The sequence below is a fragment of the Halichoeres trimaculatus genome, unplaced genomic scaffold (genome assembly GCF_033239565.1).
Source record: "Halichoeres trimaculatus isolate MK-OKI-2021-1 unplaced genomic scaffold, fHalTri1.1 fHalTri1_scaffold_21, whole genome shotgun sequence".
NCBI lineage: Eukaryota > Metazoa > Chordata > Actinopteri > Labriformes > Labridae > Halichoeres > Halichoeres trimaculatus.
In genome coordinates this window covers 13,519,703-13,540,000 of record NW_027437199.1, presented here as the reverse complement: position 1 = coordinate 13,540,000, position 20,298 = coordinate 13,519,703, and the positions used below count along the sequence as shown (strand labels likewise).

Below are 20,298 nucleotides of genomic sequence, written 5' to 3'. Positions count from 1 at the left end.
TTATTCCATACTGAATCCTGGGACTTTAGTCCAGTAGTAGTTGAACATTGCAGTCCAGAAGTTGAACATTGTAATGTGCATATTTACCAAGTTAATAATATAAATATGGCTGAATAACATTTCTTTTATAATTTTTTTTTTCTTGAAAGAGCAAAATCAAGGGTAGTGTTACCACCCAGTCGTCAGAGCTCTCCTGGTTCATGCAACTGTTCTGCTGGCTTTGTGCTTCTCAAAGACCGAATCCCCAAGGATCAGTATGACGCGATGGCAAAACGCAGAGCCAAGGAGTTCAAACAACACAAAGCCAGGTAAGAGATGAATAAATTCAAAAACTGTTTTTGAAGTTTTTCTGAAAGATATCCACCTAGTTTATGTACTAAAACCCTTTAATGCATGCACTTCTAAAAGTTTCTGGAAACTCGATCTGCCACTTAAAGGGACTGTACAGAGATTTTTAAGTGATCTTGAAAAAGTCTCCCTTTCTAGATTCCCAATCGTACTCCACTGAAGTTAAGTTAATTTAATTTGAAGTTAACTTATTTTCTGTGTTGCACCACATCACAGCATATTATTTATATGACGGGATCTCATTTGTCTGACCAACGCCGTGTTAGCATTTCTACTCTGCTCTCTGCATTGGTGTACGGCAAAGTTCTGCCCTGACATGTTCACAGACAACTCACAGAGAAAACCACACTCTTTATAGTGGACAGAGGGTCAGGAAAACCACCATAAGAAATGCTGAACGAACATCTTTTAGCGCCAGCTCTGTAAAAATGCAACACTCACTCTTCAGCACAGCACATAGCACAACAGTTGCTGATACCCCCCTTTCAAATTTCAGGGTAACCAATTAACCAAGGGATTGTGCCATCTAGTCCTAGACAGAACTGTCCCAATACCTGACCAGCAGATGAAGGCAGATCAGTTTTAAAGGGTTTTATTGTTCACAAAGATTTATTGGCCGTCTTTGTAAGTTTCTCTAGAAACATTTTTGTGAGCACCCTCAGTAAGACTAATCTCTTTCAAAGTCACTGATATTGCTTGAGGTGGGATGACTGCATTGTGTTACATATGTTAGTTTTATGGCTCTAAATATGCCCTTAACACAATTATTATCCAAAATGCACTGTAGATGTTTTGTAGCCTAATGCCAATTGTGCTATTTCTGCCATAATCACAAATGAGTGATGTCATAGTACACAAGTGACTGCAAATTGTTTTTTTTATATATGTGTATGTAGAAAGTAATCAGTGGTGTGCTCTGGGTTAAAGCCTTGCCTTTCATTTTAAAACAATAACTCCCAGGAAAGGGAGTCAATTGGACTCAAAACACAAACAGGAACTGTATTTCTCCTATTGCATCACCCCTACTCCCATTCACCCCAACAGGACCACATCAGTGTTATCCAACCTGCTGTTTGCTGCAGCAAACTCTCCTCTTCAGTATCCTATTCAGGGTTTTACTGTACGGCCATTGACCTCTACCTTGATACCAGGTATGCCACACTCTGAGCAAACCAACACTGCAAAAGGCACAGCAATATAAAAGTGAACTGTTTGTTCTTAGTGCTTGGTCCATTGAATTTTGGGTTTAAGCTGCTGTGAAAAGTCGTTAAAGGCTGTAATAAATGTGCTTGTTCTCATTTAAGAGCAGTATGAAAGATCTAACGATGTCCTCATTTCAGGTTTAATGCTGCATGCCAGACCACAAAAAAGCTATAAGGTTGGTATGATGAGAGGCCATTGTTAAGATTGAATCTGTTAAAGCTTAAACAGACACCTCATTGGCTGGATACTTTTGTCAGGTGCTTTTTCAAATGAGTCATGGAAAATGTGTAAGTTATGCATACTGAGTTGCATTGCTAGTTGCAGGCGTTGCTCCATCACTATATTGTGTGGTTCTGTGTTTTCTCAGTGCCTGACATTAATGTGTGGTATCTACACTTTAGGTTTCTTTGTCAGTATCCAAAGGGGTCCTCACCTCTGGGATTACACCTGAAGGAATGACTGTAAGAGGTGAGTTCTTGACCTCAGAACAAAGCTCATAAAGGTTGTAAGTCCAACCTGAGTATGGTCACGTCCAACTTGCCAAAGCAAATATAATACAGGAGCTGAAAACAGCTGGTTGTCATTCTATGGTTGTTTGTACAGATGATATGTCATCATAAAATATTTGGAGAACCTCCAAGAAGTGGATAACTAAACTCTGTGGCTGTACATGACAGGTAACGGTGAGACGAGTTTAGTCCTGGAGTCCAGCAGCCTGGTGACCCTCAACAACGTTCTGGCCCAAGTGTCATATAACAGCGCTGTCTACCATATACACACCGGTGACCTTGGTATGTGTCTTACCAAAAAGAAATTTATAAACTAACAAGAGCTGAATAAATGATAGGCACAGAGGCATACATACACCCAGCTGGAAGCCATGTTATCAAGATACACACTGCAGTGAACTATGATTTTAAAATGCTTTGTTTCTGTATATCTGCTCTTTTGTCTTTTTAAAAATTACTTTTTGATAAGTAATACAAATTTTGTCATGAAGTCATAGTAAACATCCAAGCCATAAATAATCTAACCTTCTCTGCTCTTAGCCTACTTTGACTTTGAGGGCCATCAAGCCGTGTTTCCCATCACCATCAAACAGCCTCAGGTGCCCGTCCTGTATGACATGGGGACAGGTAGGTGTGGGCTTGTTGTTAAGGTTACACTGGTTTTATTTCATTAACAATGTAAAGGTACCAGACACTTTTAAGGGAGAATCAGATAGGAGATGAATCCATCACTTGAGCCAGAAATTAACATTATCCTGCAAGGGAAAAACACAATCCCCTAAAAAGCAGAAGCTGAAACAAGAAGAAGAAGAAGAAGTAGAAGAAGGAGGGGGAGGAAAGTTCTTATTTGTACATTTACCAAACGTTACTGTCCGATGGAAAAAAAATTAGAGAGGACATAAAAGAGAAGTAAAAGACAAATGTAAGGATGAGAAGTAGAAAATTACAACAATTTATAGAAGGCTAAATAAAAAAATAAAAAGACAACATCAGAAAATTAAAACAACAAAAGATTAAAAACAGTTAAGATAACAAAAGAGAAAGGATGTAAGATCCTGCCTATGACACTGTCAAATGAAAAAGTAAAGGTAAAATCCTGGAGGAATCCTGGCTGTAACCTCTGAACACTGTGTTTGTTTAAACACGTGTACAGAGAATAGAAATGGCCTCGTGCTTGTTGCTGCATAAAACAAGTCTGTACAACAAGGTAGACGTGCTGGTATCAGACTGAGGCTCTCATCAAAAATGACACTTGAGTTTTTATGACTGGTGGCAATTTTCTTTGAAGTGGACTTAGATGAGTCATGCCTGCTGAACCAGGGGCCGACAATTACCACATTGCTATCACCATTAATTCAGTGACACCCAGCATGTTTTGTCTTTGATGCAGTTAATCAGTTATTTAAAATTTACATTCAAAATCATTTGGATTCAAAGATAGATACAGTTGGGTATCATCAGCATAAATGTTATGACTGTGACTGTAGTTATCAGCTTTATTTACCCTCTAATAGACTCTGCTTATTTACAGATGTCAACTCTCATGTAACTGTCGCCACAAAGACATTCCTGCGCTACCCAAGTCTCAAGAGGTTGATAAGCAGCATACGCCAATTCTACAGCAACATAACAGTCATCATAGCAGATGACAGCATTGAACCGGAGAAAGTAACCGGAGAGCACATCCAACAATACATCATGCCTCCAGCACAGGTATAAAGATTGATATCCTTAAAACATCTGTGTGCACAAAAAGTTGTCTCACTTGTTTTTAACTTTAGGTGTGCTCAGCTTTCAACATCATAATAACATGGAGAAAAACTAGCCATAGTTTCACTCTCATAAATTAACAGTTACATGTGGAACTAAATGTCAAACCCATTTTCTCTCTCAGGGCTGGTTTGCTGGCAGAAACCTGGCTGTTTCTCAAGTAACCACCAAGTACTTCCTCTGGGTGGATGATGATTATGAATTTACAGAGGACACAAAGATAGAGAAGCTGGTGGAGATCATGGAGGCATTACCTGAACTGGATGTGGTGAGAGTGATATCCTCTTTTCTTTTCCTCCCATTCTTTAACCTCATAGCTTACTTAATGTTTCTTAATGCTCACAGTTAACTTTCATCCAATCCACTTGTGTTTTATACTGTAGACCAGGTCTGCATTATCATTCCATCTGAGGTAATACTGATCCAACCAAAACTAAAGAAAGAGAACCCTGTTCCTTGTAAACAGTGGCTCAGTCATCACGTAAACTTGCCTTCTCTTCTCTCCAAGTTTGATGTCTGCTGATTACAGCGGCATTAAGTGGACATGCTGAATTGTACTGATTCTCTTTGGGTCTGTCTGAGGCTTTAACCCACAACAAACATAACAATAAAGAGGTTTGAGCAGACAGGAACAGAATCTGACCATTTCTTTTGTCTCTGTTTTTATAAGGTTGGTGGATCAGTGAAAAAGAACCAGTTTTACTTCACAATAGAATATGAAGAGGGAGAAGAAATGGAAGGGGGCTGCCTGTACAGAAAGTCAAAGGGGAAACTTCCTCCACTTCCTGGTTTCCCACAATGCTTTATGGCCAACGGGGTTGTCAACTTCTTCCTGGCTCGAACTGATGCAGTACAGAAAGTGGGATTTGACCCTAAGCTCCAGAGAGTGGCTCATTCAGGTAGGTCAAAGAAGTTGTTGAGAATCCAGATCTTCTCTCAGTGTTGGTTATCTTTAGTCCAAGAGGGTGTTTCAACTGAAAGTCTGAATATCTGTTCCTGATCACAGAGTTTTTCATGGATGGATTGGGCTCCCTGATGGTTGCAAGCTGTAGCCATGTGTCCATTGGCCATCAGCCCCGTATTTCCAATAAAGATAATAAGGATGAAGACCTCTACCGAGAATTCAGACGTCCTCCAAATAGTGATACAGAGTTCAAATATCGACTCCACTTCTTTAAAAACCACCTCAAGTGTATCCGCTTTGGATAGGAGTTTAAAGCCAACATCATAAACCTGTGAATTATTTAAGTCTTAAAGCATAAAGTAGGAATATGATGTTGTAAATTGACTGTTGTCATTCATGCTTAAAGTTCGTCCCAACTATGTTTGTCTTCCTTTATTTGTCTTCCCAATAAATTTGATAACCTGTTACCTCCTTTACTGTTTTCTGAGGCAAGATGTTAATATTTGCTCTGACAAACTTCAGGCTCTAGATGAAAGGAAAATTGGTTCTATGAATTATTGTTAGCTTTGAGTTTTTGTTGGATACAGTATGGTTGGTATGTGATTAAATAATATAAAGGCTGCCATTACCATTATCATTGTTGCTAGGTGCTGCCCAGTTGTGGCTGCCTGTAACAGCCGCTCTCTCTTTCTTGTCCGTTTCTTGGTATTTTTTTATCTCTTTTTTGTAATCTCTGCATTTGGAGTTGATCATTACTTTGTATAGCTCATTTGATGGTCGTGGACACTGAAATGATTTTGTCTTCAGTGATATTTTTACTATTTTTGCCCCTGTGTTTGTCTGTGCATGAGTAAACAACTGTAAGCAGCTGTAAGCAGTCTGGAGCATGTCAATGCGAACTGGTGCAAGGCCTGATGATTTCCCACAAGGTGAGGAGAACGTGCTGGTTCTTCAGGTGTGAGCTAAGAAGTGACAACATGGACCTGTCCTTCCATTCATCGTTATTGGGATCGAAAGAGCTATCTCCAATAAGACGGAAAAGCTAGCTATGCTAACCCAGCAACAGAGGGAATACCAGAAGGTAGAGTAGCATCATGCTATTCACATACATGGCTAGCAGTGCTAACACTGAACATAAATGCTACATTGGAAGAACTTCACCTGCTGTGAGCAGACAGGATCCAGGAGACAGTGACTGAACAGACGCTGAAGAAGCTCAGTCCTGGACCCTGTGGAGGTGGAGGCTGGCTGAACTGGAGAATGATGGACAAGCTGTCATCATCTTTTTTTCCTATAGACCTTTTTACACTTTCTATACACTTTCTTACTTTTGTTTTCTTGATGCTGCTGCTTGTACTTGTTACAATGATAATACATTTCTATTCTATTCTATTCTATTCTATTCTATTCTATTCTATTCTATTCTATTCTATTCTCTGTAGAAAGACTGTTAGCCACATCCCACTCTTCCTCCTTTAAATATTTATCCTCTTCCTTTGACTGAAACACCTCAACTCTAAAAAAAACTAATCACTGACTTGAGGTATTAGTGTTACACAGTTACTTCTTTATTATTGGGCATAAACATTAACTTAACTTGTGGTCTATCTCTACTCTGGGTGCTCCAAAAATTCCCAGGAGCCCCCAGCCCCCCCTAGGTGTCTTGCAATGCATAACACCACAATAAGCACATGTGTACAACCAAGTTACTAAAAGCACATCTGTATGATATTGTTAATAAAAGCATGTCTATAATATAAGCTATATATTCTTTCAGTAACACACATTCAATTTCTGAACACAAACAGGGGAGTCCTACACCTGAGCTTGTACATACAGCAGTGGATAATGGCTTCAAGGGCATCTTTTAATGCCTTTGCATTGCACCTTGTTTTTAGTTGTCTTCTTAAAAAAAAGCACGTTATATCATTGTTTGTGTGATTTTATTTTTTAAGTGCATGCAGCTGTATTTGTACAGATACTGCATTCCCATGGATTACGATAGGCAGTTGGCAGTGCACACAGAGAGCAACAAATCTTGCACCAAAAAATCAATTAAATAAATGAATAAAAAATCACAAATAGTTCAATCAGCGAATTGACTCTGGCTGATCAAATAAAAACACAGAAATCACAGAAGAGTCAAACAGTATTGACTGCCAGTATTGGTATTTATATGTCACGGGCTCAGACTTATAACTCAAATATTACACAGACAAAAAGAAAGATGGGTTATGACAGCATTTGTAGCTGATTTTCTTCTGTTAAATCTGATGTGCAATATGACTATATTCATATGTTACAGGTGCTTCGTTCAATGCCTTTTGTTTCAGAGTGGCCTCAAAATCCCCCAGTTTGGGGTACCTTAGGGTCTACAACCCTATGCCTTAATCAGTACCCAGGGTACTGATTAAGGCAAAGGGCTGCCGGTTTGACACACACTTCTAAAATAGCCAATTTGTTCAGTTTAGCTTTACCTAGATGTTATCATCAATAATTAATGTTATTTAGCTGTGCAAAGACACTGATCATATTATTCATTTCTTAAAAAAGATAACAATGATGACAAGATAGGAAATAAATTAATATCAATATGCAACACTTTATTTCTATGTTTTGATGTTTCAGTATTTTTCAAATTGAACATTTTTAAATGATTACTTCTACAACAGTCCTAGGAAATCATAATGGACCTCTGCAGCATTTTTAACATTTTTAAAAAACACTCTGCACAAGCCTAAGTAAAAGAATGCACTTAACAGTCATGCTATTAAATGTTACATTTCACAAACACAGATCACGACACTATTTGAGCTGGACAACAAATGTGGTATCTGTTTCTTTGTCAGTTATTGGGAAGCCTGACATTGCAGGCTCTCCACCAGTGTATTGTACTCTGGTCTGTAACTTGACACTGCAACTCTGAGTGAGTCTTGCAGATGTGCACCAACGAGGCGTGTTCTGTTTGTTCTTGATGAAGTTCATGTCAGAAAAGGCTGATTCACAAAGATAGGTTGAACCAAATGGGCTTGCAACCTTCAGAGCTGCTGTGCATACACCACTGTACTTTTCTGTGTCAACAAGGGCCCAAAAGTTTGGTGTACCCTGATAGGCTTTTAGGTGGAGGTCATTTTGAAATGTTACAATTGCAAGCTCCATCTGTCGCACCGCAGACAGGCTGAGGGCACTGTGTTGGCAACTCCTGGTCAAGAGGATGAACATCATCAAGTTAGAAAGCCTATTTTTTACTTTACCGTTAGATCTGTTTCCAGCCTTGTTCACAAAAATAAATGTGGATAGCTTTTTTTATGAATCCCTACACTCAGGTAGGGACTATCCCTAACCAAAATGTCCATGTTGTATACAAGCGGTGTTGATGGGTTCATATTTTTCTGCCTAATGTGAAGCTAAAAGTCCATCATAGTTAATCCTACAAGCTGAAAGTAACATGCTACATCATTAGAAGATGAATGTACTTTGCGGACGTCAAACACAAATTTATTTTTGATGGATCAATGAATGTTCCAAGAACAGATCTGGTGCTTTGAGCCCTGTGTCAATGTTTTATCTGGATGCCATTTTGGCTTAAGCTGGCACCCAAAACACATATGACCTAGTTTGAGACATTACAAAACAGATTTATCCAGTATTACCTCTGTACTTCCTTAAAAACCTTGGCAGCCGCCTGGTTTGAGTTTTTAATGTCATTTCAGCTGACGTGTCATGTGAAAGCCTTTCAAAAGAAGTCCATAAGTAAAGTATTTCAACCTTCACTTAGGACTAAAGCTTAGTCTTTGCTCATTTCAGACCTCTGGTAACTCGTATTACCCCCAAATTACCTGAGAGAGAATAAAGAGATCCTGTGACAACATTTTGGAATAGAAGTTCTTATGATTCTGTGTGCAGTTTTGGTTGTAGTCTTGTAAAAACACTTGATATAAATAAATATAAGCCAGGGAATAGAGAGACAGAGAGAAGATTAATTTCTGAAAATACTCTAAAAGGTTTTTTTAAGCCTTTGAGAGTCATAGGACCTTATAGGTGTCCAGGTTTTGAACCATTAGCAAACTGACTAGAACAAGCGTCTTTTTGTCTTGACTCTTTCCTTCAGCCTTTACTGTCTTCTCTGTGTGATGATGGATCACAGGTCAGGGTTTATTACTTAAAGCATCACGGACTTAAGGCTTCGGTCTTTTCTGCATTGGTTGCTAGTTCCACTCCTGACCTCGACCTTCTCATCATGTAACCCCCTGCAGCTTCCCTATAGATCAATATACATCAAAAGCAAAAATGACAGAAAAACTTAATTAATGTCAGTTTGCTTTTTCCCCACATGGTTTCAGTGCAGATAATCAAAACAGACCTCAAGCATTGTGATGGCAGATTGGGAGAAGTGATAAGTTCACCCGTCATGGTGGATGTGGTTTTCAGTTTTTGACTGTTCAATATCACCAACAAGAAAATAATTCAGAGAGCCAAGGTTACCAACCAGAAAGGTTACCTAACTCTCTTCTCCGCCTGTCTTTGATTGACTGTGAAAATTACAAGCTGGTGTTACATGTCATCAGTAGCTGTTTGCTGGAGAGGAACAGGAGGATCTGTTTTATTACCAGAGGTCTAATATCATCCGATCATTACTCCAGAAAAATGGTTTTACTTGTTACATCCTGTGATGCCAGCTGAGACGGAGACAGGTTATGTAAGCCTTGGTCTGACTAAGGAGGGATTTTTGTGCAGTGTTTGTAGACACACACACACACACACACACACACACACACACACACACACACACACACACACACACACACACACACACACACACACACACACACACACACACACACACACACACAGGCACATGTTTTCATTCATAATGGGATTTTTTCTAATAGTGCCTGCAGGGTGCTTTTACTTTTCTAAGACTCTAAAATGCAAACCCTATCATTATCAAGCTCAGGTTTTTAATACCATATCAGACTTCAAAGTCACACACACAGAAGTACAAACAGAGTTTTTAATTCACATTTATTGTTCATCATAATGAAACAGCATCACTGATACATACAAAAAAATCCCCTTCGTTTGGGTACAATTACAAATCTGAATGTTCAGCCTGATCCACAGGAAGCAGAGTAACTGAACAGCTGTCCTTACAGTGTAGTTTCCTGTGTCTTACCATGAACTAATCAAAACTGTATCATTTTCCTGGACATATGCTTTTACTATGCAAACCTTGATGTGCTACTTCCTTTGAGAATCCGTATGGATACAGATTATGTAGATCAATGATAACCTTAAATGCTGTAATGTATTGATGAGTATGTGTTTCATAAAATGACAAGTCATACAGACATATAAAATATCTTTATTTCTTTAAACACACAAAGACCCCACTAAGTAATTCACCTTTTAAGTAGCCGAGCCATTAGGATCACACTTATCTTTGCGTACCAGTGATGGGAATTCCGTCTCTTCTTAGAGAGCCTCTTAATACTTTTAGCAACTGACAAGATAACAGTGTAGGAGAAGAGGTAACCCCTTTAGACTTATTATTATTATTATTATTATTATTATTATTATTATTATTATTATTATTATTATTATTATGCAGAAGTCAATCAAGAGAAAATATTTCAAATCTTAAAAGTATATAGTGGATTAAAAACAAAAATATAGTTTAATACAAGCTCAAAAAAGCTAGTTCAAAATGGCTACCTGAAATAAAACAAACATTCAGGTTCATATAAACACATTTCTTTTGTTTGTCAATGTTTTATTCCAGCCACAATGAAGCTGGTGAGCCATAAACAGGGTGGACCTTTCAAATAACACCCGTCATTCTTCGATTTCAAAAGCTTCAATATGGGCTGAAGACATGGCCACAGGTGCTCAGGTGGAGAATCGTCTTTCTTCTCTGCTGTAGCCTTTAGAACTATCACAAAACAAGCTGTTTGATTTGAGTCATGTTTGCTCTGCATTTAAACGTGTAGACATGCAACAGGTAAATATGGCTGTATCACTTAGACAAACCACATGCAGAATCATGCTATCTAATCCAATTCAGTCCAATTCAATCCACTCAATTTATGTAGCACATTTTAAAGTTTACCCAAATGCTGCACAGTAAAACTAAAGAGGAACATTAATAAAACAAACAAAATGAAATAAAATGAAAAAAAAAAGTAAATGCAAATAAGAGCCATAAAACACAAGGTGTTAGGACCATAGAAGACGGAAAAGGAAGGAGATCGGACAACTTTCATGCTGAATCCCAGTTTGTTCTTCAAGTTGGGAGCCACTACAGAGAAGGCTTGATCACCTTCAGTCTTTAATCAGGTGTTCGTCTTTTTTTTGTAAATGAACTACCCACACTGGATGCCAGTCAGCTCAGCCCATGCAGTGAGAATCTGCCAGGCGAAACAGCAAACATGCTGGGCTACAGTTGACTGTAGACAAGGCCACCTCAACCATGAATTAAACAGCTGAGGTTGATCAAAGTCTTTCATGCCGATGACAGTAAAACAGAAGCAGATGAGCCAGCCCATCTACATTTGCTCCACCTGCTGTGGGTGTCTGTTAACCTTGCACATCATCATTAACCGTCACATCGCCTTACCAATCTGTTTTTTTGTCTCTTTCCAGGTAAGAGGAATAAATATTACAAATTTACAATAAATTGTATTTCTATTGACTTCTTAACATTTTTGATTTTCAGATGGTGCACAGTTTTTATAGAGAATTTATTGAGTGTGTTGAACTAAAACCTGGCAAAGAATTGGTTTTGTCTGATCTCTGACTCAGTCTTGCTGGCAAGTGTGACGTCTGTTGACTTTTCTAAATTGTGGATCACTTTAAAAGACATTTTATCAGTTGATATTATTCAGGAACAAGAAACCATGAAAAATAAATAAATAAAAAACAAAAAGGACATATTCATTAATTAGAAAGAGACCCTGTGCTATCTGATATTTAATTAAACAGTTAAGTAAAGCTAAAACTTAAAGAAACTTTATCTGAATTCAGCCTTCCCGTTGAGTCAAACATTTTCCAATAAAATTAACAACTCCCATTTTAGGTATTATTGAATAAACCAAACAAAAATCTTTCATTTATGGTCTGTTTTCTTTTGGGCCATGTTCAGTGTATAAAACAGAGTTAGGACTGCAGCTGTTGATGAAATCCTTTCATTAGTTTCTTTGTTGACCACAGCAAAGCCTGTCTCGTTACTTGTTTGATTTTGCTAAAAGCAAATACATGCTGCGAGATATCTGTGAGGGTAGTAACTGCAGCTGCAGATTCAATTATGTGCTCTGGTACCTTTGAGTCCCCAAACCTTTCTCCTGTTTCATGTCAGCTTTAGATTAATTATTTCAGTAGTGTTATATGAACCATTTTTGGCTCGGCGCTTCTCTGGAACTTCCCAGGGTTGAAGTAACTGATTACATTTACTCAAGTTCCTGTAGTTGAATATCTTTTTTTTTTTTTTTTTTGTCTACTTAAACTTTTTGAGTAGTTTTTAAAACTAGTATTTACTTTTCTCAAACATGATCACTTTTTATTTGGTGATTTCAATGTGCATGCATGCATGTCTGCTGAGAGACTAGACCCCCGGTCAGAGACTTTCTCAGTCTTGTCCACTCTTTAAATTGCATGCAGTCTGTTTCAGAGCTGATGCATTAAAAATAATAATAAAATAATAATAATGATTAAAAAAAAAACATTTTGGATCTTGTGTTGTCCTATAGATTGAATGTACAGTTGAAGTTGTGGCTCTCACTCTTCTTTTTATGTCTATATTGTTGTTTTATGTTTTAATATAAGTTTTACTGTTTAATTTTTTTTTATTTTTGTATTGTATTGTATTTTACCTTTTTAATGGTAAAGCACTTTGGTAGGCCACCAGCCCTTTTAAATGTGCTATATAAATAAAGCTGACATTGGCAATGATGTTATTTCAGTATTTATTGTTGGAAGTATTGTGCTGTAATACGTTGTACATGGCAATAGAAACTGAGGTAAAATAATTTAACAGAAGAAAGGGGACAAGCTGTCTATCAGCAACAGTGTGACTGCAGCTAGTTGGGCGACATCAGTCAGACAGTTATCAGAGGATTTATTGTAGAGGGGGAGAGGAAAATACTGTTTCTGCTAAAGTGCATGTGCAGGTTTTTTTATGGGTGCTCCAGCTTCCTCCTAGGTTCCAGAAACATTATCACAAGGTTCAATGGTGATTCTAAACTGCCTGTTAGTGTGTTTGTGTGTGTGTGGAAGGTTGTCTGTGTCTGTGACAACCCTGTGATTGACTGACCTGTATATCCCCAGGAGATAGACAGCCTCTCACCTTCAGACAGCTGGAATGAGCTCCAGCTACCCCTGAACAGGATACCTGGTAGAAAATGAATGAATGAATGAATGAATGAGTGAATTATATGATCTGACATTTTTGTGGAGGTCATATTTTACTTACATCTATACCCCCTGATTTAAAAACAAGCACTCTGTCCTTTAAGCAGTTAAAAAAGACATTTTTTTACTTTTGATTAACTAGATTTTTTTTGGTAAACTTTGCCCGCACTTGAGTAAATATTCAAAAAGTGACTTGTACTTCTGTAAAATATTCTAGTACTCTTTCGGAATTTCCACCATATATATTTATAATATATATATATATATATATATATATATATATATATATATATATATATATATATATATATATATATATATATATATATATATATATATATATTTTTTTTTTTTTTTTTTTTTTTTAATTTATTTAGTTATTTTTTTCCTGTCATATGTTGTAACTACAGATCTTCTCTGTTTTTCACACAGGAGCTTCATTAAACCAAGATGCCTTACCTACTGAGAAAGATAAAAACCAGATTTCTTTTTTACCAAGTCTGTATCATTTGCATTGGTGGGCTGTCTCTGTACTCAACGTCGATGACCCTCCACAGCCTTCAATTTGATGAGTTCAGTGGCGAATGTCCGAAAGATGTTGATTCATTGTTTGGCAAGATGATCGATGAGTCTCCGGAACCTTTCTTTTCAAGAATCGACACAGTGTCTGAGGAAGTTTTCAAGTGGTGGAAGGTAAACACAAACTTCTCATCAATAGAACCCTTTCCTGAATACTTGGGGTTGTTAAATACCATCAACCTCTCATCCTACAAGGCAAACTCAGAGCCCCCCAGAGAGGTGTATGGTCAGTAACTATAATAGGACATTAAGACAAGAAGTCGGACTGACAGATAGAGAGAGGGAAACAGGAACCCTGTGTCAGCTGTAATCACAGATTTATGATCGACATACACAGTGACAGTATATAAAGCTGACTGAAGATAACTATTATGTCACCTGTAGTTCATTGATGTGGATGGGATTGATAATAACACATATTTTCCCTCCATTTAGCCCATACAGGGTTCGAAAGAGAACTTCACTTACTACAAGATGACAGTGGAAAAGACATTTCAGATGATCCCACCCACTCTGGAAGTTTTTAAACCCAGTACTGACAGCTGCAGGACTTGTGCCGTGGTGGGTAACTCTGGTCACTTGCTTGGATCACGTTACGGGCGTCTAATTGACTTTCATGATGTTGTGATAAGGTAATCCAACAATGCAGCATTCAATTCAAACATTTACCTTAAAAATGAGGTTTTATTGTTTTTCATAACTTATTTTCCCTTGTTTCATCTAGAATGAATAGAGGCATTACCAAAGGCTATGAGATGGATGTTGGGACAAAAACAACTCATCGAGTAATGTATCCGGAGAGTGCCACTCAGGTGGATAACACCACTCATCTTTTGTTTTTTCCATACAAAATATGGGATTATGAGTGGCTTCGTAAAGTCATGGATCCAGAGTGAGTTATGCTAAGTTATGTTATCAAAAAATATTTCATCATTATTTGTAAACTTATCTGTCATTGAATGAACAGCACGTGCACTACAAAGCAAGATTAATGGTTGAGGTGAAGATGTTGGATATGCTCACACGACATGAATGAGTACAGTAAGGGCGAAGCATTGAAGCTTTGCAGTCACCTGTGGCTAAGTCAGTGTTGGGCGCAGACACCAAGTTCTGCTTTGACTGCTCTATTCTAAACTCTAATCCTCAGTCTTCATACTACAGAAAAGAGCCATAGGAATCAAATGTAAAACATCTGAAATGTAAACGACATACCACCCTTTACTTAAACACTGAGGCTTTAGGATCCTGTCTAATTTTGGTCCTGTTGGCAGCCAGCTAGCATGGCTTTATTGTCCTCATGTGATGAGAAGGACACTTAGGCCGTTGGGATCATGCTTTCAGATTCATCGATCTTTGAGTGATGAAAAATTTGACTGGAAAATTAGCAGTTTTTGAACATGTCTGTTGTGATGGTTTGAGTGTATCATGTTGTGTTGAGCTGATTAAAAAAGCTTTTGATTTGTGCAAAATTCTATTTAAAGGGACTGTGGGTACCTTCTAAGTGATCTTGAAGTGTCCTTTTAGATATATGCTCGATTGTAATCCACAATTTAAAATGAGACCATCAGCTCCACTGTAGATCATCCCTAAATGCTACTTTTTAGCTTCCCGATTGTAAAGAAAGCTAAACAGGAGAGTGATAGAGCACGAGCTCAACGTTAAAGCACGGGCACAACTAGTAGTGCAGTCATTCAAACTTAAGAGTCTTTCAATAGTATGAAGAGTGACTTTAACTTGTTAAGAGTTACGTCTTCACGACAGTCTCTACCTTTACATGCAGGTCAATATTCCAGTTTCTGACACATTCGGAATAACCAGTTTACACGCGTGAGCAAACAGGGTTATTCCTATTTACATTGTATCCCACAGATAACACGCATCATTTCGGCTTTTTCTTACTGTTTCCACAGCAACAGCACTAACAACAGCAGCAGCATACTTTCTGTACTCAAAAGACCAAGATTCATTGAGAACAGATCAAAAATTAATGTTCCTTTGGATGGGGATACCCTGATAGCCATATACATGACCAAATACTTGGGGTAGGAAAAGGAGTAACCCAGGGGTGATTTTCAGGTTTACAAAAAAAAAAAAAAAAAAAAAAAGAATATGGGCATATTGTGTTTTTTAAGAAGGTTATTGGTGTTGACATGGGCGTACACAATCGAGTTATTGCCAATACTCTGAATATGAAAGGGTTAATGACTGCATGTAAACGTAGGCAGTATGCCACTCCGGGCTAAAAGGTGTCACTGCAATCCAATCCAGACAGATCATCCCTACAGTCTCTTTAAGAAAACAAATAACTGATCAACCGTTAAATTTTTAGCAACCTCCTCCTACTTTTATTTGCCCAGTAAGTGCTTTGTTTGCAGGATTTATCATACAGTTTTGTAAGCTCTTGATTATTACAATAGTAAACTTTTGATGATGAACTTTTAAACACTTTGATGCTTCATTTTCCCTCCATCAGGAATGCTAACAAGAGAATAAGCCAGGGTGTGGTAAGTATTCTCAATGTAAACTGGTGTTGTGCATTTATTACAGAATTTATTTTTCAAGTGAAACTTAAAGTGTAACTCTGATTTGTAGAAGGTGACGTACCTCAGTCCAGCCTTCATGAAATACGTTTTTGATGTGTGGCTAGGCAAGAAGGGCGGGTACGGGTCCACTGGCTTCATGACTGTGATCCTCAGCTTGGTCATTTGTGATGAGGTAGGTTTAAAAGTGTACTGTTTTTGTATGCTACAAAGGAAAAATACAAGAAATTGATGATAGCATGGCATTAATTAAAAGGCAAAAAGACATAGAGACAAAGAGACCAATAAACAATTAAACATTTTGATAAATCAAAATATTTCATTTAATTTTTTAAGGGTAACTTGCATCACTGCAATCTACTGTAAATACTTTTAACTATTTGTTAATCTGCAATGTAGGGAATAATGTATGGTTAGTAACAGGGTGTGACAAAACCCTTTCTGGAAGTGGAGGGGTCTTGTCACACCCTGGTTTGGTTTTATTTCTTCTCTCACCTGCTCTGCAACTGTTGCATGATTGGGGATCAGGATCCAATATAAAAAAAATACTGTGTTCAGTGCAAACCATTTCTGTGACCTGAAATGTTAATATGTTTTGAGAACATCATTTTGGCATTAAAATATTACTAATTGTAACATATATATATTTGATAAAGCAAGTTTGCTTTTTGTAATGTTGTAATGTAATGTATTTTTCATGAAGTATTCAATTGAAAGCCTTTAAAAAGTGTACTTATGCACATTGAGGAATGGTAGTTGGACTGTGTTCCTGGCGTTTTTCCTCATCTTCTGGCTTCTACATTACATGTAAGATTCACCCTTCCATATATCACATTCACACACCGATGGTGTTAGGTACATTTCCTAAGGACATTTGGTTTGTGGAGAGCGGGATCTAAAAACCAGGTCCCAACTCTTAGATAAAGAGATGATCAACTCCTCAGCTGACTCACAAACACATAATGATAAGAATAAATGTCTTTTTTTTTTTTGTATGTTTTTCCAGGTCAGTGTATTTGGGTTTGGCATAGACGGTGATGGAAACTGGAGTCACTACTTTGAAAAGTATACATTCAAAGGTCTAGGGACTGGACTTCATTCAGGAAGGCGTGAATACATGACTTATGAACATCTCCACGAGGCAAAGAAAATAAGTTTTTTTAAAAAGCTGTGATTATTTTTTCGTCTTCAAACTGCATCAAGTTTTAAAGCTTGAGGAGAGTCGATGGGGAAAAGTGAGAGATTGGTTTTGTTTATTTATTTGAGATTTTGTTATTTGTGCAGCACATGAGTGAGTGCCTGTATGTGAGACATTATTGACTTTCAGTTTTATGGCCTGATCAACTTTCCTTTCTTCTTCTTCTTCTTCTTCTTCTTCTTCTTCTTCTTCTTCTTCTTCTTCTTCTTCTTCTTCTTCCTCACCCTCATCCTCACAAATTAAATGCAAACAAAGGTTTATGCAGTGATAATTCCTGGAATATGGGAATTTGTAGCCAACATGTAAACTAATGAGACATGTTTTGCTCATGTGGCTGAAAGAGTGTCATTTATTTTCATAGATTTTAACATTGCAGTCTATTTTTTTTTTGTACATAAAGAAAGTGTGGTAAGGTATGGGGTGTTAAGTTTTGTTAGTTTGTTTTGCTAAACTTCTGTGACCATTATGGACTTAAACCAGAGAGTGGTTTGACACAGAGGGGAGAAAAAAATACTGTTGCTTTTCTTTACATGACCAGCATCAGACTGGCTTTATAGACATTTAAGAGAATAGTTGGTGGTCCTGGATTGTCTGCTGCTCATTGTCAATTTGTTTTCTTGTTGTTTGCCTAGGAAATCTGTTATCAGTGAAGTGGTAGATTGTAACACCAATAAAGTGTTGCAAAAACCACAGTATACCTGTGCATTTGTGCTCCTAAGCTTAGTTAAATACAGTTTAAAAACTGAGATGTGTCTGTTGATGATAAACTAATGCAGTTTATGGAGCTGAAACCTGTATTGTATGTATAAAACCAGTATTTTTCTTTGTGGTACTGAACCTGATTTTTTTTTTTTTTTTTTTTTTAGCTCAAATGGTTTAAGGAAGAAGTGATTAAATTTTAGAGTTGATCTGGATCACCGTCTGGATCCATGATTTTTTTTTTTTTTTAGGGATTCTTAATAATTGTGAGATAGGGCCGTTTTCACCATATGTGTATATAACTCCACGATAAATGGCTGTATTGCTCTGCAAAACAATACAAGAGACAAGGTCACCATAATTTCTGACAGATGCTAAAGTTTGATCCAGATCCTGGCAATATTCTGGATACTAAGATCTGGAATATGAAATATGTACTCGGTCATCATAATTTTCAACACTGTCAGGTAAGAAATGATCATACAAACCTGCAACTAACACCAAATTGTAGCAGAGGCAAACAGAGACACATTCACACTATTTGGCTAAACAGCTGAAACTTTGCTGGTAGAGCTGTTCTTAAGTTCACAAGAAAGCTGTCTTCTGTGGAGCACAGAAAAAGCTAATGCTAACCACCTGACCCTGAATGTTTCAGGTCTGGAGTTGATTATTTTAAGTACTGTAGTGGAACCAGGGATGGGTGCCTTTCACCTTTGAAACGATACAGGAACGACACCTGGTACCTGGCAATTGGTATCAATGTGTTATCTTTTTTTTGTGTGTATGTAGTAAAAAATATCAATTTGCTTAAAAATAACATATTTTTTTTCAATTAAAAATATTTATTCTTCAACATATAACCTTACAATGCTGTGTTTATGTCCAGCATGGAAAATAACCTACTCTTCCACTCTTTCACTGTCTCAATGGTGCATTTAGGAACCTAAATGTGGAAAGTTTTGATTTTACGCGAATCAGTACCCAGTACTTTTGACAGAATTTGGTCGCAACCTATACATTGAGACAAGATGAGAAATCTTATCTCCTCTTAACCCATCACAAGGAAAATTAGATTCCTTTAGAAATGCCAGCTCATATGAATGAATAGAGATAAATGCTTCTGTTACCAAAATGCATGTGGTGAAATGTTGACAGGAAATTTTTATGTTTGTGGAAAAACTGAAGCTAATCAACCCTATTGGGCCACTATAAGGACTCATTTGAACGTTATCTCATGCAAGTGTGCTTTTCCAATCATCTTAACACTGGGTTTACAGCTTTAACTATTAAAATTTGAATGAGGACTTTGATTTTGTCAATAAGGCAAGTCAGGTGTTGCCATGAAAAGGGACACAAACTTTGGCTGCATCTCAAATCAAATACTTTTGTAATTGTACTTACATTAAGTACACAGTGCACACCCTTTACTTACAAGAGCAGTGCTCAAAATCATATGGGATAGTGTTGTCTCAAATCAAACACTGTTGCTTCAGAGGTGATGACAGTATTACACAAGTGCTCTTCTGCTATTTGCTAACTGCATTCATCAACCATTGTTTGATCTATTCCCTCGGCTTTAGCTACGTGGCCTCTGTTGAGCATGAGAAGTGTCCAGCTTTCTGTGTTCAAATTTTTGAACGTTTTTGGTGTAACACCAGAAAAATCAAAGTGCATTTAGTTTTTCAATACTGTCTGTGTTTACACACTTATGCACTCAAAATAGTAAGTTTAAGTGCAGAAATACTCGATTTGAAACCCAACCACAGTCTCAATCATTCACACTCTAATCTGTCCCAAATGCAGCATGGATTAGGCTAAGCTAGTATCTTCTTTTGGTGTATGAAACTTCACCAAATCCTAATTAAAAATGTAATAAATACTGAAAAACATAGATTTTATTATATTTTCTGTGTGATTTACTTCTCCATGAGACCACTTACTTCTTGTGAACTAATTTATCCCTGTACTGTCACTTTAAGAGAACCTTTTTAACGTGACATCACTGCTATATGAGGTAAGTAAAGTTTTCTATATTCATTTACATTTTAAGACAGCAATTGCTGTTGCATTATTTCCAAGTGACCATCACTCTTCACGTTGAGTTCAAAAAGCGGTGGTCCTTTCATACTCTGGCAAACACAC

At 37.4% G+C, this 20,298-nt stretch overlaps 2 protein-coding genes across 2 annotated transcripts; both read left to right on the top strand.

Moving 5' to 3' along the window:
* Positions 1 to 264: 264 nt before the first annotated feature.
* Positions 265 to 5,039, top strand: LOC141810934 (beta-1,4 N-acetylgalactosaminyltransferase 1-like). The gene is made up of 10 exons (XM_074698797.1): positions 265 to 308; positions 1,393 to 1,499; positions 1,689 to 1,726; positions 1,953 to 2,019; positions 2,229 to 2,342; positions 2,601 to 2,687; positions 3,592 to 3,773; positions 3,955 to 4,098; positions 4,501 to 4,729; positions 4,837 to 5,039. The coding sequence occupies exons 1-10, from the start codon at positions 265 to 267 to the stop codon at positions 5,037 to 5,039; spliced, it is 1,215 nt and encodes a 404-aa protein (XP_074554898.1).
* Positions 5,040 to 13,683: 8,644 nt separating this feature from the next.
* Positions 13,684 to 17,599, top strand: LOC141810933 (CMP-N-acetylneuraminate-beta-galactosamide-alpha-2,3-sialyltransferase 1-like). Its single transcript, XM_074698796.1, has 8 exons — positions 13,684 to 13,833; positions 14,155 to 14,351; positions 14,444 to 14,592; positions 15,481 to 15,499; positions 16,193 to 16,223; positions 16,312 to 16,434; positions 17,266 to 17,324; positions 17,587 to 17,599. Exons 1-8 carry the CDS (start codon positions 13,684 to 13,686, stop codon positions 17,597 to 17,599), a joined length of 741 nt encoding a protein of 246 aa, XP_074554897.1.
* Positions 17,600 to 20,298: the final 2,699 nt, after the last annotated feature.

Coding starts and splice junctions, on each gene's coding strand:
- LOC141810934 (XM_074698797.1), top strand. CDS start 265: ATGGCAAAACGCAGAGCCAAGGAGTTCAAACAACACAAAGCCAG. Junction 3,774..3,954: donor ACATCATGCCTCCAGCACAG/GTATAAAGATTG, acceptor TTTCTCTCTCAG/GGCTGGTTTGCTGGCAGAAA. Junction 4,730..4,836: donor CCAGAGAGTGGCTCATTCAG/GTAGGTCAAAGA, acceptor TCCTGATCACAG/AGTTTTTCATGGATGGATTG.
- LOC141810933 (XM_074698796.1), top strand. CDS start 13,684: ATGACCCTCCACAGCCTTCAATTTGATGAGTTCAGTGGCGAATGTCCG. Junction 14,352..14,443: donor TTTCATGATGTTGTGATAAG/GTAATCCAACAA, acceptor TGTTTCATCTAG/AATGAATAGAGGCATTACCA. Junction 16,224..16,311: donor AGAGAATAAGCCAGGGTGTG/GTAAGTATTCTC, acceptor TCTGATTTGTAG/AAGGTGACGTACCTCAGTCC.